The sequence below is a fragment of the Crinia signifera genome, chromosome 1 (assembly GCF_055691185.1).
Source record: "Crinia signifera chromosome 1, ASM5569118v1, whole genome shotgun sequence".
In the NCBI taxonomy this organism is placed as follows: Eukaryota; Metazoa; Chordata; class Amphibia; order Anura; family Myobatrachidae; genus Crinia; species Crinia signifera.
In genome coordinates this window covers 49,857,200-49,874,810 of record NC_139217.1, presented here as the reverse complement: position 1 = coordinate 49,874,810, position 17,611 = coordinate 49,857,200, and the positions used below count along the sequence as shown (strand labels likewise).

The window sequence follows — 17,611 nt, the reverse complement described above, 5'->3', positions numbered from 1 at the left end:
CAAACAGTTGTCACAATTTAATTGTTTGGGTGCCAAAGAGCAGAGTTTGCCTATATTTCTCCTCACACCTCAGAAGGCTATGAGAAAAAAAATGTGACCTCCGTGGCTGCTGGGTGCCTAAACAGCAGAACAATTGAATTACTATCTCCTGCTCCAGCTAGTGGCGGCCTTGATAAAAACAATTGAATTGCACCCCGTAGTAGCTTTCTTGGAATGCAGTTCCAGTTTGTTATTCTTTCTGAATGAATATAACAGAGGTTAAGTTTTCTGTCTGGTCAGCAATTAACAGGCACAATGAACGCAGTAGCTTATAATAACTAATCTACATCTCTTCACTGCTATACTGAGTAAATGAGTGTACAAGATTTCCTGTGCTTGAATTAATCTTCTAACTGAAGCCTTTATTTCACATTGTTTATGTAGAGAAATGTGAAGATATTTGAATTTACTTTTAACTTTCAGTTTACCGGTCCCCCAAACTTTATACAGAGGCTGCGTTACAAAAAAAAAGCATTAGTCAATTAAACAAAGATAATATGTATCCATTAGTAAATTAGTTGGTTACCCTGGTCAGTCAATGTGCAGTCCATCTTGAATGGTCCACAATATGCAAGTAGCACCTCGCTGACAGGTGTGGAGATGGCAGGGTCCTGTGTTGTTGATAAAATGCCGGTCCAGAACCAAGATGAAGAGATGGCTCAACGCGTTTCGGCACCCAAATTGCACCTTCCTCAGGAGCACGAGGTGCTACTTGTATATTGTGGACCATTCAAAATGGACTGCACATTGACTGACCAGGGTAACCTATATCTAAAAGCTTGGTAATATTCCGGAACTATTTTTTGTCCTTCACTCCAAGTTTTGTGATGAACTACACATACCAATAAGTGATTGGAGACTCTAAAGGCCTCTTTGGAGATCAGATTTCTAGTGGAGAAATTCTCCTTATCCCCTCAAATATGCAGAATTAATTGGTTGCAACCTAGACCTATTTTATTGATTTTGTTGTTTTTTATTTTTTATTTGTCATTTGTGTACACAATAAATTGTTTAAATAATTTTATAATTGTGATTCTCTCAGTGAAGGCCGGCGCTGCTCAAAAAAAAAACCTTGTTTCCAAAGATTTAGAGCAGTAAAAGCAAGTAAACAGATAGTGGCGTAACTATAAAGGGTGAAGGGGGTGCACTTGCTATGGGGCCGGCAGGTTGGGGGGGGGGGCCTGGCAAGCAACCCCCTGTATCACTTATAGGTGTAACACCGCCGCAGGCCCAGGGACACTACCCAGCCGCGGGACCAAAGACACTTCCCATCCACAGTTCCAGGCAAATCTCCTGCACTCAAGCACACTTCCCAACCGCGGTTCTGGGGACACTACTCTGCTGCGGCTCCAGGGACACTTCCAGGCCGTAGGTGCGGGGATACTTCATGTACGCGGGTCCAGGAGGGGAATGTGCTGGCAGAGTCAGTAGCCAACCCCCTACAAACAGTAGCATGATGCCTACCAGCACATTCTGCAGCAGGGCTTCCAACCAGGAACAGTGCTAAGCTGTCTGCAGTGGCAAGTGACATGGCCCCTGACGAGGAGCAGGGAGCGGGAGATGGCAGCAGCACCACTAAGCCAGCCAGGAGTAAGCTGCGGTTTGTTGTGGTGCCAGAAGTAGTGGCTCCCTAAGGTCACTCCCTGTACAAAGTGATATCAGTCCAAGTGTTCCCTGGCACAAGGGTTTATATAAGTATGCAGTCAGTATAAAGATGTATATATCAATGGGTGGACATATGTACATATGTACAAGAACTTGCTATGGGGCCCACAAAGTTCTAGTTACGCCCCTGAACAGATAGACAGTCAATAGGTTGCCTTCAATAGGTCAACATGCAAAAGGTTGAGAGGGTCAAAAGGTCGATATGAAAAGGTAGACACATGAAAATTTCAAAATGAGGTTTATCACTTTTTTTGTGTCAATGTCCACAACTGCTGACATGGACCCCCAATTAGTGTAACACGTACCCACACTATTATATTCTCCCTCAATGCCGACATGGTTTAAAAAAAAAAAAATCATAAAAAACTCAAGTGGACCTTGTCATGCTTCTCTGTGCTCGCCCCGCTGTCGGAGTACCGGTGGAATCCTGACTGTGGGACCCCTATGTCACAGCCATTTGTGCATGCTAACTGTCACAATGGGCCTTATTCTAGTTCACTCTTTCTGACAAAATCCTTCTTAGATGGACAAAACCATGTGCACTGCAGGTGGGGCAGATGTGACATGTGCAGAGAGAATTAGATTTGGGTGAGTTATTTTGTTTTTGTGCAGGGTAAATACTGGCTGCATCATTTTTACACTGCAATATAGATCTCACTTTGAAGTAAAACCCCACCCAAATCTAATTCTCTCTGCACAAGTAACATCTGCCCCACCTGCAGTGCACATGGTTTTGTCCATCTAAGAAGGAATTTGTCAGAAAGAGTGAATTAGAATAACCCCCAATGTTTTACAGAACTAGTCACTCATTGTAAACAAGTTGGCTATCTACATGCATATTTTACATTTTATCTTGAACTGAATAAATAACTGTACTTTCCCCGAAAGAAAAACAAAACCTATGAACTTAATACCCCTTTTCCATCTGAAACCTGTGTTAAACACGGGTTTTTGAACACGGATCATACCTGTGTAAGACACAGGTAAAAACACCATTTCCACTGCACATAGACCCGTGTTATACCTGTGTCGGAGCCATTTACATTAAACCCAGGTAAGCTTTGTAAAAAAGCAAGAATGTCCACAAGACATAGCTTTTTTACAGTCAGGTGCCCCTGAAGAACCAATAAACGGCCTCAGAATGTGACCTGGATATAAAACCTGGGTAATGTGCGTTTATACTGCGCACAGACACGTGTTATTGCTGTGTTTTACCCTTCTAGAAACCAGGGTTGAATTCCCTGGTCTCTCTACCTGTGTTTTGGAAGTCGGACCCTTTCACACTAAGAAAAAACCCGTCTCGGTGCGCGCCCCCGCGCAAAAAAATTCCTAGTGGAAAAGGGGTATTAGTTTCGAATAGCTGATGTCTCACCTGGGTAGAACTCTGATATATGCTGTTTCCATTTCCTTCTTCCCATTTTAATTTATATGCTGGGTTCATGTGCGTGGTAGTATTAAGATATTGAAGATATTTTTTTTTTTTTAAAGTGAATGAGCTGAAGATGGGTTATAAGATGTTTGCAACTTCTTTTTCTCTACTTAAAGATCTCTTCTGTAAACTGCAATGGTGATTCCCCCTCAGGTGCTAGGATCATCAGGCTACTGGGTGAGCTCACAGTTTAGCAGACCACATAGGACTGCACGTGTGAGAAGCAGTCCTCCAAGTCTATCCCTGCCACCTTCAGCAACTGCCACTGGGACTTGTTGATAGTCATTGAAAAGCAGATCTCTCTTGAACTAGGAGAAGTACTGTACCTTTATGGTATGTGGGGTATGAACACCGATTCCCCTCAAGCACAGTAAATGAACACTTTGGCCTCAATGACATTCCTATGGTTGGCCTTCACTCGCAGCCTGGTGACATTGCAGAGCTTTGGGTGGGTTGAGGTTCCACAACAACATTACTGGAACCCCCACTTTGAGGAGAAGCATGTGGGTTGGGAGGCCAGCAGGGCTGAGGGTGTTAAGGATCTTCACGGTGTAGTGGACAATGTCATTTATTTTCATCACCACCGTCTGAATTAGTGCGATTAATGATTGCAGCCGTGTCGTTCTTGGGGGTCAGAATGGCATCCCCGAATCCAGATTTGCCCCTTTTGGGTTTGATTAGGACATAATGCTGAATAAAGTTTTAAGGTATTTGTGCGGGAAACCTTTGTAAGCTATAACCATGTCAATACCTCATGGGCCTGAGAGATATACTGAGGAATCTGTGAGAACACATTTTACGCCTTTTAACCCACGTCAGTGATTATAGGGGAGCACCCAGTACAATTTCCTATCTCTCCATAAAGACGACTTCAGTAATTCAGTAGAAGCCTACTTGTTTCTGTACTGCTGTTTCTGTTCCGTGTATCCGCTACAAACCATACAATGCTTGTGAAAAAGCATGTTAGCGCATACTTAGCTACTCTCCTGGAATGTCCAGGAGATGCCAGAATTTCGTCGAGTATTACCACACTCCAGGAGAGTATATCATCCTCCCGGATGCCACCCACTTCTCCACTGAGTGGAAATATAGGGGCTCTGCATTACGTGATTCCTGGTGAATCATGTCGTCATTGCTCCACCACCATCTCCTGTAGATGTGACACCTGGTACCATGCCCCACGAATCTCCCACCTACATTTGTCTCCACGAGGGACCAACTTCAAAGCAGATAAGTCTGTGACATATGCTCATTCCCGATTAATTTACAGTACTGTAGTTACTGTAATCAGTCAATAATACTGCCCAACCTGCCACTCAGCTCTTATAAGTGGCTAATTGGATATGATACAGGTTCTCGGATCATGGGCTAAATATTTGGATACCTTCTGGCATCACTAGAACCTGTTAGCACAATCAGCAGATAATCAGAGACTTAAAGGGCAGAGTGGGATGCGGTGGCGATGTTGAACATGCATTTGCGTCCATTGTACATGATCCCCGGTTCTTATTGCTCAAAAAAGCAGATCAGAATTGCACTCAGATGCAATTTCGGGGTGTTTCTGGGTGGTAAGAACAGAAGGCTGGCTAGACAGATGCAGGTTGTCATACTGACGATGTTCACACACGCAATGATGTGTATTTATTAGCGCAGCCTTGGATTAGATGCAGCAGGGAATGTGGCAAGGGATGCAGTAGGGGCTGCAATGGTGTCCGCCTCCTGAAGCAGGCCCAAAGGCTGATAGAAGCCACCTTCTCACTCCATTGATCAACCTGCCCAATAACGATCAATCAGTTTTGGTACTTGTGGAGTATCACGGCTCCCACGACCTGCATCGTATGCAGATCGTATGCTAAAAATCGCATCGCATGCGATGGCACCCGATTTTGCACTGAAATGCATCAGAATGCATTGAAATGTGTATTAAACTAGTGAAATGCCCCCAAATGTCATTTTTCATAGTACACCACCCCCACTATCAACGTCAACCCGAAGCGTGGCGAGCGCAGCGAGCCCGCGAGGGGCGGCGGTACGCGTCCTCCGACCTTTTCATACCCCCACTATCCACGTCGGCGTGGAGTTGAGAATAGAATAGTGTGGCGAGCGCAGCGAGCCACCGAGCCCGAAGCGTGGCGAGCGCAGCGAGCCCCCCGTGGGGACGCGGATACCTTCACAGCTATACACGTCCCCTCACGGGCTTCACAGGTATCCGCGTCCCCTCGCGGGGCTCGCTGCGCTCGCCACACTTCGGGCTCGGTGGCTCGCTGCGCTTGCCACACTATTCTATTCTCAACTCCACGCCGACGTGGATAGTGGGGGTATGAAAAGGTCGTAGGACGCGTACCGCCGCCCCTCGCGGGCTCGCTGCGCTCGCCACGCTTCGGGTTGACGTTGATAGTGGGGGTGGTGTACTATGAAAAATGGCATTTGGGGGCATTTCACTAGTTTAATACACATTTCAATGCATTCTGATGCATTTCAGTGCAAAATCGGGTGCCATCGCATCGCATGCCATCGTATGGCATCCGATGCGATCGCATACGATTTTTGAGCAAAAATGCTCAAAAATCGGTAAAAATCATAATCGGGTGCCATCGCATCGGATGCCATCGTATGGCATCCGATGCGATCACATACGATTTTTGAGCAAAAATGCTCAAAAATCGGTAAAAATCGTATCGCATCGTATGCCACTACATATGGCATACGATGGCATACGATGGGAGCCGTGATACTCCACAAGTACCTCAGTTTTGCTTATTTTACTATTGAGCATTTGAGTGATCGGTACTGTAGATCACACGCCCAGCTTTCACTCAACTGACATCTATCTAAAAAGTTATGATAAATAAACCTTTAAAAATGGTAAAATAATTTATTTTATTTATTCAGTCTAATAGGCATAAAAAGCGCGGTAAAAGGCGAACACAATGGAGTCAGTGAAGTTTTCACTGATGTTAAATCAAAGAGGGTATATATTATTTGGAGAACACAAACTTTTAACAGTGATAGCAGCACGGACGGTGTAATGGTTAGCATTACTGCCTCACAGCGCTGAGGTCATGGGTTCCATTCCCACCATGGCCCTAACTGTGCAGAGTTTGTATATTCTCCCAGTGCTTGCGTGGGTTTCCTCCGGGTACTCCGGTTTCCTCCCACAATACAAAAATATACTGGTAGGTTAATTGCCTTCCAACAAATTAACCCTAGAATGTCTGTGTGTGCGTGTATATGTGGTAGGGAATATAGATTGTAAGCTCCACTGGGGCAGGGACTGATGTGAATGTTCAAATATTCTCTGTAAAGCGCTGCAGAATATGTGTGCGCTATATATAATAAACTGTTAATAAATAAATAAATTAAATTAGGAGGTCATTCTGATTCGCAAACTCACCCGCACATTTGTGTTTGATGATTAAGCTATGTGTGGCGAGAACATTGGCTTGGTGGCAGGAGCGGGCATTCACACTCCCCGCGGGCGGCGTTACAAGGCTCCCTAAGCAGCGAACTAAAGCTGCTTAGCAAGCCAACCAGAATGACCTCCTTAGAGAGGTAGACCGAGTTTTGGTGTATACTTTGTTTCTATATGAATCTAGTTATTGATATAATATATAATTGAATGGACACTGCTAGTTCCAGTAATCTGGGGTGACATTCTATGCTATGCGCTAAATGCGCATGTTTTATTTGCGCACCACATCGCCGCAAATCGCACTTTTAGAAATCGCATTTTTCAGTCAAAATGCTCATATTTAATGTGATGCGCATTGGAGGCTGAAAAGTGAGAAGAGGGGCGATTTGCAGCGAAGTGGTGCGCTGTATTTAGTCCTGAAAATGTGCGATTTTCATGTCTGAAAATCGCACATTTGCAGGACAGCGCAAAGTGTAAAAAAAAAAAACGAGCGCGGGGTCCCCCGCCCGAGTATAACCAGCCCCGGGCTCACTGAGCCGGTGCTGGTGACATAAAATCAGGGTCCCCGACAAATAGGGGTCCCCTTGATTTCATGAAACCAGCACCAGACTCAAGGTCCGGCGCTGGTTCCCAAAATACGGGGGACAAAGTGACTAGGGGTCCCCCGTATTTTAAGAACCAGCACCGGACACAACCAGCCAGCAGGGTAATGCCACAGCCGGGGGAAACTTATTATATAAGCTCCCGCGGCCAAAGCATTAACCCCCTGGCTGGTCAGCATGGGCAGGGGTCCTGGGGAAGTGGGGACCCCCCCAATGAAGGGGTCCCCCCCCTCCAGGACTTACCAGCCCATGCTGATAGTCCGGGGCTGTCCCCGATGCCCCTGGGCGGTGGGCATCGGGCTGATGATTTGTGTAAAAAAAAAGAATTAAAACTATTGTTTTATACTGGCGAACTATGAGTCCCAGCAAGACTACCCCGCATGCTGGGACTTGGGGAACCACAAGTCCCAGCATGCGGGGCATTAAAGGGCCCGCTGGCACTTGTAGTTCTGCAGTGCAAAAAATAGTGCACAAAATCACACTGACACACTGTGAAATAAAACTTTAATACACACAAAACACACACACACTGATACTTACCTACCTTGAGCCCGTAGGTCGGTCCCTGGATCCGTCCTCCGGGGCTCCAGGGCCGAAGAGTCCGGTTCCGGGGCCTTGGTCCTGGTTCCGGGGCTGGTCCTGGGGTTCCGGGGCTCCTGGGCTGCAGAATCCGGGGTCCGGGATCCGAGGTAGTCCCCAGGGGTACCTAAGGAAGCAAATCCAACTTACCTGGTCCCCGGCGGCGACCTCGGACTCCTCACCGGTGAATGCGCTGCTCCCATCTGGTACCCGGCTTGCAGGACTTTGACCGGCGCTGAGATGTTTCCTCCTCGGCGTCTCTGCACAGAATGATTTCTTGGCCAATCAGGAGCCGAGAAAGTCGGCTCCTGATTGGCCAGAAATCATTCTGAATACAGACGCCGAGGAGGAAACATCTCTGCTCTAGATGCGCAGAGATGTTACTTCCTCGGCGTCTGTATTCAGAATGATTTCTGGCCAATCAGGAGCCGACTTTCTCGGCTCCTGATTGGCCAAGAAATCATTCTGTGCAGAGACGCCGAGGAGGAAACATCTCAGGGCCGGTCAAAGTCCTGCAAGCCGGGTACCAGATGGGAGCAGCGCAGTCACCGGTGAGGAGTCCGAGGTCGCCGCCGGGGACCAGGTAAGTTGGATTTGCTTCCTTAGGTACCCCTGGGGACTACCTCGGATCCCGGACCCCGGATTCTGCAGCCCAGGAGCCCCGGAACCCCAGGACCAGCCCCGGAACCAGGACCAAGGCCCCGGAACCGGACTATTCTGCCCTGGAGCCCCGGAGGACGGACCCAGGATCCAGGGACCGACCTACGGGCTCAAGGTAGGTAAGTATCAGTGTGTGTGTGTTTTGTGTGTATTAAAGTTTTATTTCACAGTGTGTCAGTGTGATTTTGTGCACTATTTTTTGCACTGCAGAACTACAAGTGCCAGCGGGCCCTTTAACGCCCCGCATGCTGGGACTTGTGGTTCCCCAAGTCCCAGCATGCGGGGTAGGCTTGCTGGGACTCATAGTTCGCCAGTATAAAACAATAGTTTTAATTCTTTTTTTTTACACAAATCATCAGCCCGATGCCCACCGCCCAGGGGCATCGGGGACAGCCCCGGACTATCAGCATGGGCTGGTAAGTCCTGGAGGGGGGGGACCCCTTCATTGGGGGGGTCCCCACTTCCCCAGGACCCCTGCCCATGCTGACCAGCCAGGGGGTTAATGCTTTGGTCGCGGGAGCTTATATAATAAGTTTCCCCCGGCTGTGGCATTACCCTGCTGGCTGGTTGTGTCCGGTGCTGGTTCTTAAAATACGGGGGACCCCTAGTCACTTTGTCCCCCGTATTTTGGGAACCAGCGCCGGACCTTGAGTCTGGTGCTGGTTTCATGAAATCAAGGGGACCCCTATTTGTCGGGGACCCTGATTTTATGTCACCAGCACCGGCTCAGTGAGCCCGGGGCTGGTTATACTCGGGCGGGGGACCCTGCGCTCGTTTTTTTTTTTTTTTAACCCTTTCTTTTATTTTTTACTGCAGAACCCTGCACAGAACATTGCGATCTGTGCAGGGTTCTGGCTAATTCGCCTAACAGACCCTGGTCTGAAATTAGTGCGATAATTAGCCACCTAAAAAATGCGATGTGCAAATGCGCATAGCATTAAATAAGCGACTTGTATACTTTTGTATTCTAAAACATCTGGATGCGATAAAAATGCGAATTAATCTCGCATTTTTATTCAGCATACCTTAACGCACACAATATGCGATTTCAGTCCCTGAGCGCATCCCATTAAATAAACGATTTAATGGGAAAATGCGATATCGCCATTTTGTGGTCTAATTACCGCAAAAAAACGATAATCGCATCCCATAGAATGTCACCCCTGATTTTTATTGTATCCCCTCTTTAATATCACTCTGCACTCTACAATTATACATCAACCTTTATTGGTCATAGAATGGTAGACAGCTGAGGCGTAACTCTGGGAGGCAATGGAGTCATCTGCCGCCGGGCTCCTGCTCCCAAGAGGGCACCTCTCCTCCCCTTTGAGTTTGAATCAGTTAATTTAAAACTGTCAATATCGCTTCTGTGGCTGACTCCCCCTCCTAACATCATTTTTGCAAGTGTCACCTTGTATTAGATCCCTTGACCTGTCTTACTGGAGACAGACACCTTACTGATTGAGCTATTTGGGGGCACTAATATTTATCTTGCCTCCGGGCAACTGGTATGAACTTACGCCACTGGGTAGCCTCAACAATTTACTGAAATACCAACACTAGGAGGAGGACAGAAGTGCGGGACTGCTCATTCTACATTGGTGGACGGTATTTAACACTACTCCTTTCAATACTCTATTAAGGCACAATATACACACCCAAGGGGACATAATAGGAATGGACTGCTCCCATAATATACTCACCAGGAACTGTGTTGGCTATTTCATTTCTGTGTTTTACATTCATATACTATTGATTGGTCATTATTGTGTTATTAATTGTATTTTTATTAAATGTATCTATCTTTGTAAAATCAGTCCAATAGTTTTTTTAGGATTACATTCTGTATATATTTTTAATTAATTAAGTACTGATACCCATTTTGTCTTCTTGCCTGATATACATAAACTGTTGGTAGATCTTGAGGACAGTTTGGCCTGTTCTATGGAAAATAAGCATAACTGGTTGACACATACCTCCCAACATATGTGATGTTGAAAACGGGACACTCTCGTGACGGAGACGCGTGAACGCCCAATAAGGGGTGTGACCTATAAAAGGGGGGTGGCTGTGCAGGATGATGCTTCCCCAGGCCACGCCCCCGTTTCCCACCTGTCTGCGATGCTGAATAGACGCTGTGAGCATGTGCACAGCGTCTATTCCCTTCAGGCTGGGGGACTTCCAACTGCCCCCCCCCCCCCCCCTCCCGCGGTACACTGGCAACTAGAATGATATGTACCATTGGTTGCTTCTGCTGAACTACTGAGTGATAGAAAAATAATGTTTTAAGTGACAGTAATATGAAAGTCTCTCGTATCTATATTCAAGGCTTCTAATTATACAGCGGTACACAGGTTTATAACTCCCCTGAAGCGATGCAAAATAGAATTACACGGTCTTATATATAGTAAGTCTGAAGATGATATTAATATTCAAGCCTTGCTTTTATTTTTGGATACAGAAGTAACTCTGTCTTAAGATGACTATAGAACATGATAAACAGCAGAGAACGCATGCACTGTGTATAGATCACACACGTGCCCGTCTGTTATTGGTGCCAGGGCACACAACTCAAGGACTGGAATTTACAAACACATTTATAAAATGTGTGTATGTGCCGTGGGATTCAATCAGAACCTGGAACCGGTTTCTAGATGCCACTCGTTTTCTACGTGTCATAATATTCCTATTTATCCCATAGGAATCAGCCAATCTAATTGATGTCCCGCATTCATTCATATTGTTCATATACCACAATTTATAACTAAAAGTGCGTACAAACTATATTGTACATCATTAACGATATGCAGGATAACGATATTCATATAGGGCGGTATGCAATGAGGCTGATTCGCCAGATTTTTATGGCGATTTTGTGCTGTAAGGCGAATTTCTGACTAAAACGGTGAATCACCCTATTCAATGACCAGGTGGCGAATACATTTCAAGTTTTTTTTCGCCATGATTCACCGAGTAGCAATCGCTATCTTTTTATGGTGAAGTGGAAGGTGAACTTTTAAAATAAAGTGTCTTGTTTTTTACAATTGGTGTAAAAAAATCTGGAATTTTATTCTGAGGAGGGGCATGCTATTTTTATTCATGTGCTAATTTTAATTGTAAAAAATATATATATATTTTTTTTTACACAGACCAGCCAGCAGGGGGCCGAAACCGAGCCGCTCATTAGATATTCATATATTCACTTCACCGGATCATCACATATGCATGATCGGGTGTAGTGAATATACCTGGTCCCCTGCTGGCACCCCCGGGGGGGCAGCCTGTGCTGCCTGGCTCCCGGGGAGCCCACCTCCCCCCCACAAACGTTCTGGGGCAGGCAGGGAGACTTCCATCTCCCTGCCAGCCACCGTCCTCAGGCTCCCTGCGGCGTCCGCCGCAGGAGCTCAAATTAGCCCCTGACTCGTTGAATACCTTAGCCGGCGAGGCTCCGGAACGCAGCGAGCAGTGGCGAATGTGCAGCGAATCCTAAACAGGATTCGCTGCACGTCGCCAGTATTCACATTGAATACTGCCCATAGTGTGCATTCTCGTCTAGTGTATATGCACTATAGGAACACACCTCTCCCAAATCTAACTCTCTCTGCACATGTTACATCTGCCCCACTTGCAGTGCAGAACGGCTTTGTCCATTCGAGAAAGATTTTGCTTTTGTGATCGACTCAGAAGAAGACCCTATATCTGTATCCACTATATCGTTTGCCAACATTGTGCTACCGTGCATCGTTAACAACTCCCATCCCTCTTGGCTGAACATGCAGGCCAATTTGGCTATAAAGCCAATGACCGGCATGGTGAGCCGGTATCGGTGACGTCAATGAGCAAAATCTTTTACCGACATCGTTCAGTGCAAATTTGGCCACACACAATGTTATTGTTAACTATATTGGCTGCGGACAGAATCGTGTCGGGTGTAAGGGGCTTTGCACACTAGAGGATATTGTAAAAGGTATCGCTGAAAAAGGGGCTTCCGGGAGATAGCTTTTAAAATACTGTCTAGTGTGTACACTCAATATCGTTAACGACATGCGCTCCCGCACATCGCTTACAATCCATCCCATCTGTTCATTTGCCTATAAAGCCAGACGACCCACATGTTCAGCGGGTCCGGGTGACGTCACTGAACAATATCGTTTACCAAAATAATTCTGTGTGTACACTCAATATCGGCCACCCGCAGCCGATGTTGTTAACTATGTCGGCCAAAGCCAGGGTCACCTACTGTGTATGGAGCATAAGCAGGGCCGGATTTCCCACTAGGCCCGTGAGGCACGGGCCTATGGGTGGCACCTGCTGGGGGCGGCAATGGTAAGCAGTGGTGTGCACCAGAAGTGCCCCCCTTCAGCGTCTGTGACTGTTAGCCGGCTCCGGGGGATCAGGTGCTATACCTGTAAGGTCAGTGACAGGAGTTTGCACTTCCGGCACTGGGTACTTAATCCCCGGCGCCGGAAGCACAAACTCCTGTCACTGACATTACAGGTGGCCTCTCTCTGGGTGTTTAGCACCCGATCCCCGGCACCAGAGAGATGCAACCCCGTGATGCCTGTCCGCTAATGAAAAGACACAGCGCTGGAGCCGCCCTGATGCTGAGGAGGGAGCTTTGCACTACCAGGGAGCTGAAGACCTGCAGCCTTCGCGCTGCTGAAGGTACTGTATGCACTGCTTTCTGTACACTCCCTCACTATAATAGGCGGGGGGGGGGGGAATAATGTGGTGCCTAGGGGTGGGCTGAGCTTTAAATCCGGCCCTGCGCATAAGCATAGCTGCTAGTTATTTTATTCACTGGCCAAAAATGTGATACTCCTTCATAATAGAGCTGTGGGGTCTTAAATGGCTTCCATTAAAAGTGTGGGAGACCCACCACGGCCCAAGTGCTTATACAGATGTATAAATGTCTCTTTTGTAGATTTAATGACCCTGCTCTGCAATTATTTCTATGCGCTGCTCCTGCAAAGCCAGGTGTACTGCGAGTGCTGTGCGCTTTACAAGCAAAGACCTCACTTCTCCAAGGCTTCTGCTCCTAAACAACGGACCCCATCTATGGCTGTTCTTACAACCTGCACTGTTAGTGTGCACTACACTGCACTAATTGTACCCTCTATGGCCAGCTTAAGGGCGGGATTCTCTAAAATCCGCAGCCCAGTATCACCGGCATTCGCATTTCTAATGACCGCATATTCTCTAAAATATGCGGTCATTAACGCAAGGGACAGCTCTTGCGGTAAGAGCTGTCCCTTGCAATGCGGCGCCGTTGCTGGACTTCCGGGTCTATGACCCGGGAGTCCGTCTGCGCATGCGCAGACCGACGCTCCGGCCGCGGGGCATGCTGGGAGGGATCCGTGAGGGATCCCTCACACAGCGCTGCGGTAAGAAGCCCATAGGCTTCTGCAGGGAACCACCAGCTTTTGCTGGCGATTCCCTCCGCAGCGGTGACACTGCGGAGGGAGGTTAAAGAATACAGAAATGCGGTAAAAACCCTGATAACGGGGTTTTTACCGCATTTCTGTGATAGAGAATCTCGCCCTCTGTCAGCCTGTAGTACAATGATCACCCTAACACGTACAATATATCGGTTTTGTTACGTGTGTGCTGTCACATGCTCAGAGTATGTGCAAAAACTAGTCACACCTGTATCCCAGCTACATACTGTGCAGAGGATTACTGAGTGCACCCTTATCTTTATTGCCTATCTCTGTACCTTTGTGTTTTGTATAAATCTGTGGACTGTGTACACTGTCCCTCATTCACATTTTTGTTGGAGCTACATAGAAGCAGCGGTAATAGCACTAATATGGAAATGCGACAGGGGGCGCCACACCTCCTGCATGCATTACTGATTCTAACCAGTACCGTAGGATGCAGTATCGAAACATCTCTGACATGATTGGCCGGCTGTGCAAGCTGGCCACTGTATATGACGGTCTCAACTGTCAGTGGTGACACGCCTTTGTTTAAGAAACTAGAGGCTGTTAACGCCCCCTAAATGGCATCACACTGTCATTCACTGAAAGTCTGAATCGTTCCGGCATCCACCATCACAGGCCTATGTGCAGAACCGGTCTGGCATATGAGTAAAGTTCCAGTCGGTTTTTGGGATCTGACTGAGGGTCACTGTGTAAATGTCTAAGTAATATACTGCAGTAATAATGCTCACACCAAACAATACGAACTTGACAGTATGGACTAGACCAGTGCTAACCTTGACACTCCAGCTGTTGTTGAACTACACATCCCAGCATGCCCTGCATCCATTTTGGCATGGCCAAATAGCAAAACTGTAGCAGGGCATGCTGGGATGTGTAATTCAACAACAGCTGGGGTGTCAAGGTTAGCGATCACTGGACTAGACTGTATTACTAGAATGGTTTTGTAGGTGTCATTTTTAAACCCATATTTGTTCACTTTAAAAAAAAAATTAAGAAACTCTGAGTCTCCTAGAAAGAAAACACAAGTCATTATATCATTGTGTAGCATGCAGACATCATGCACCATAAGCAAACATTACAACATTGTGTTCTTCACTGCACCCCAATGTACAACTACATCCAGGGAGAGGTCAGTTACCAATTAGAGCACTACAAAGTTATATGTCTTCTGTCATTGTTATCAACACAATTTAATGAAATTATATTTTGAAATCTTTAATGGAATGCGGTTGATAGTAATTAGTAATTGCTTGGAAAAAGGTTGACATGGTCAAAAAGGTTGACACAAGCAATAGGAAAGGACGACATGAACAGTGTTACATAAAAAAGAAAAGGTGGGTTTTCATACTTAAATACCCACATGGACATAGGCCCTTATTCTGACCACATTCGGACGGTGTGAGCTATCCGCACGGTAGGCGGGGCTAAGAACACTCGGTGGCCGTCCGAAAATACGCATCCATCCGAGTCAACTAGAATATGGGCTGAGAATACAATAATGTGCCGAGCGTAGTGAGGCACCGTGCTCGAAGCATGGCGAGCGAAGTGGTACACTTTTTTGGTGTCCATGTCCATTTATGTCGACAGACACCAAAAAACATTAACAACTCATGTTGACCTATTGCTTGTGTCGACCATTTGAACATGTCCACCTTTTTCATGTGTCGAGCTTTTGTCCTAATTACTGTCGACCCATACCCAACTTTCATAAGGTCATACTTTCTATTAAGTACTGTAAACTGGAATACATTCAGAATAAGCATTTATGCTATTGTGCCTTTCATTACTGAACAAAAAAACTACAGATCAGTTTCCTATAAACTGTGTGCAACCTGCAGGAGGAAAGTGTTGCATGCAGAGCTGCTTAGAGAATCTACTGTCCAGTGCAACCCCATGTAGCTTAAAAGGAACAGAGTGCCCGATTCAGAGATAGATCTAGGAGTGCAGAGGCATGCAGATTTCTGATTATCGATAATCTACGGCTACGAGTGCATGCGCTGAACGGGCCTTGCGATGGCGCCTGTAGTTCTGCTGCTGCAATATTAACAGGCAGCGGCGTTGAAGGACTGGGGTGGGGGAGGCCTGCGTTCCTGGAAATGGGGGTGTGTTGCCCCGTTCTCTCAGACGGGAAGAGCCAAGAGTCTTCATTTCACCATGCAGACTCCCTGGCTTTACAGTCCCCCCTTTCCGTGGGTCAGTTGTGCAAACTAGGAACCACAAGCTCCCAGTACCTTAAATGGGGGCCCAACACTATTGTTGGAAAAGCGCAGCAGAGGCTATTCTTCCTTAGGCAACTGAGGAAGTTCAACATCCCACAGAAGCTTCTGCTCTGCGATTGTGGAGTCTGTACTGTGCTCCTCAATACTTGTCTAGTACGGCTCCGATAGCAAGAGAGAGACAAATGCATACTCCAAAAGGTAGTCAGAACTGCGGAGAAGATAATCGGGACAGACCTTCCCTCTGTCCAGGACCTGTACCTGTCCAGAGCAAAAAAGCGGGCAACGAAGATAGTCAAGGACCAACTACATCCTGGCCATGGCTTGTTTAACCTGCTGCCATCAGGCAGACGCTACAGGGCTATTCCCACCAGAACCCTCAAGCGGTTCACCTGTTGACACGTGAACTCATGAACACCTCACTGTCTAGTTGCGCCATAACCCTCTGCACATAATCTAACACTGTGTCCCCTCGGAATAACTTTATTTATGACTGTACATGTTCCCCCACCTGGTTATATTGTTTATACTGTATGCTGTTTACTTGTTACCCACCTGGCTGCTGCACAGCGAATCGAAAACAAATTCCTAGTATACGCAAGTATACCTGGACAATAGAGCTGATTCTGATATGCATGTGACCATCTGCATTAATGGCCATTGTCCCAGTCTGCGACGAAGGTCACAGTGCTGAGATCGCAGCTACATGCAGGCCCCTCCTTAAAATCAGACGGAAGTTCAAAGCTGCTTACAAGTGGCATTAAATTTCCGTCCATCTCTGAATCGGACCAAGTGTTCTGCTTTTGACAATTCTTATAATTGACACATAGAATATGTGAATGCATAGAATGTATACAATACAGAAGCATGCATACATAAATATGTTCAAACCCAGGAAGAAATGTATACCTACCTTAACTGCATTGTGATCATCCGATAAATGTGATCGTTGGCAGCTGTTTCTTGAAGTCAGATATACTGTACACAGAAAATAACCACAACAGCGGGACTGATTTCCTAGACTAGACAGAAGGGCATGCATTGGATATTCCTGGGCTTATTTAAAAAGAAAAAGGCAAAGATGTCTGTGGAATTTCTCAGCGTTGACTCGAAGCAAGAATTAAATGTCTGGTTTTGGGGTGGAAAGGGGCTCAGCCAAGAGTGTTCCTTTGCGGGGTTATACTCACCTGACTGTCTCATGTAAAATTGCTCAATATCAGACATGTCCGTGCGTAGAGCACCCTCGAGATGATTGAGGATAATTTTTCTACTGTAGTAGTACCTCATGCCCAATAGAAAGACGGGCAAACAGCAGCTCAGCAGCAAGGAGTTGGTCACAACAAAGCACATTACTATGGAGATAAGGAAGAAAAATAAACGACACCTGTCAGAAAAGAGAATTTAGTGTTGATTTCGGAATAGAAAAACCCAAACAGCAAGAATCACATAGCACATGTTAGATAAGATAGACATTTATTAGCTAGAGCAGTGGTTCCCAAACTGTGGGCAGTGGCACTTTGGGGGGGCCTTCCACTGGTGGACCAGGACCAATTCAAATTATTTAT

The 17,611-nt window shown here is 46.5% G+C and overlaps 1 protein-coding gene across 1 annotated transcript in view; it reads right to left on the bottom strand.

Annotated features, from left to right (window-relative positions):
- The window catches only part of NAT8L (N-acetyltransferase 8 like), a 43,289-nt gene that overhangs the window by 7,695 nt on the left and 17,983 nt on the right, over window positions 1-17,611 (bottom strand). The window contains exon 2 of the mRNA XM_083151329.1: window positions 17,234-17,398. Within this exon, the coding sequence (XP_083007455.1) occupies window positions 17,234-17,398 (165 nt within the window). The remainder of the gene's footprint in view (window positions 1-17,233; window positions 17,399-17,611) is intronic.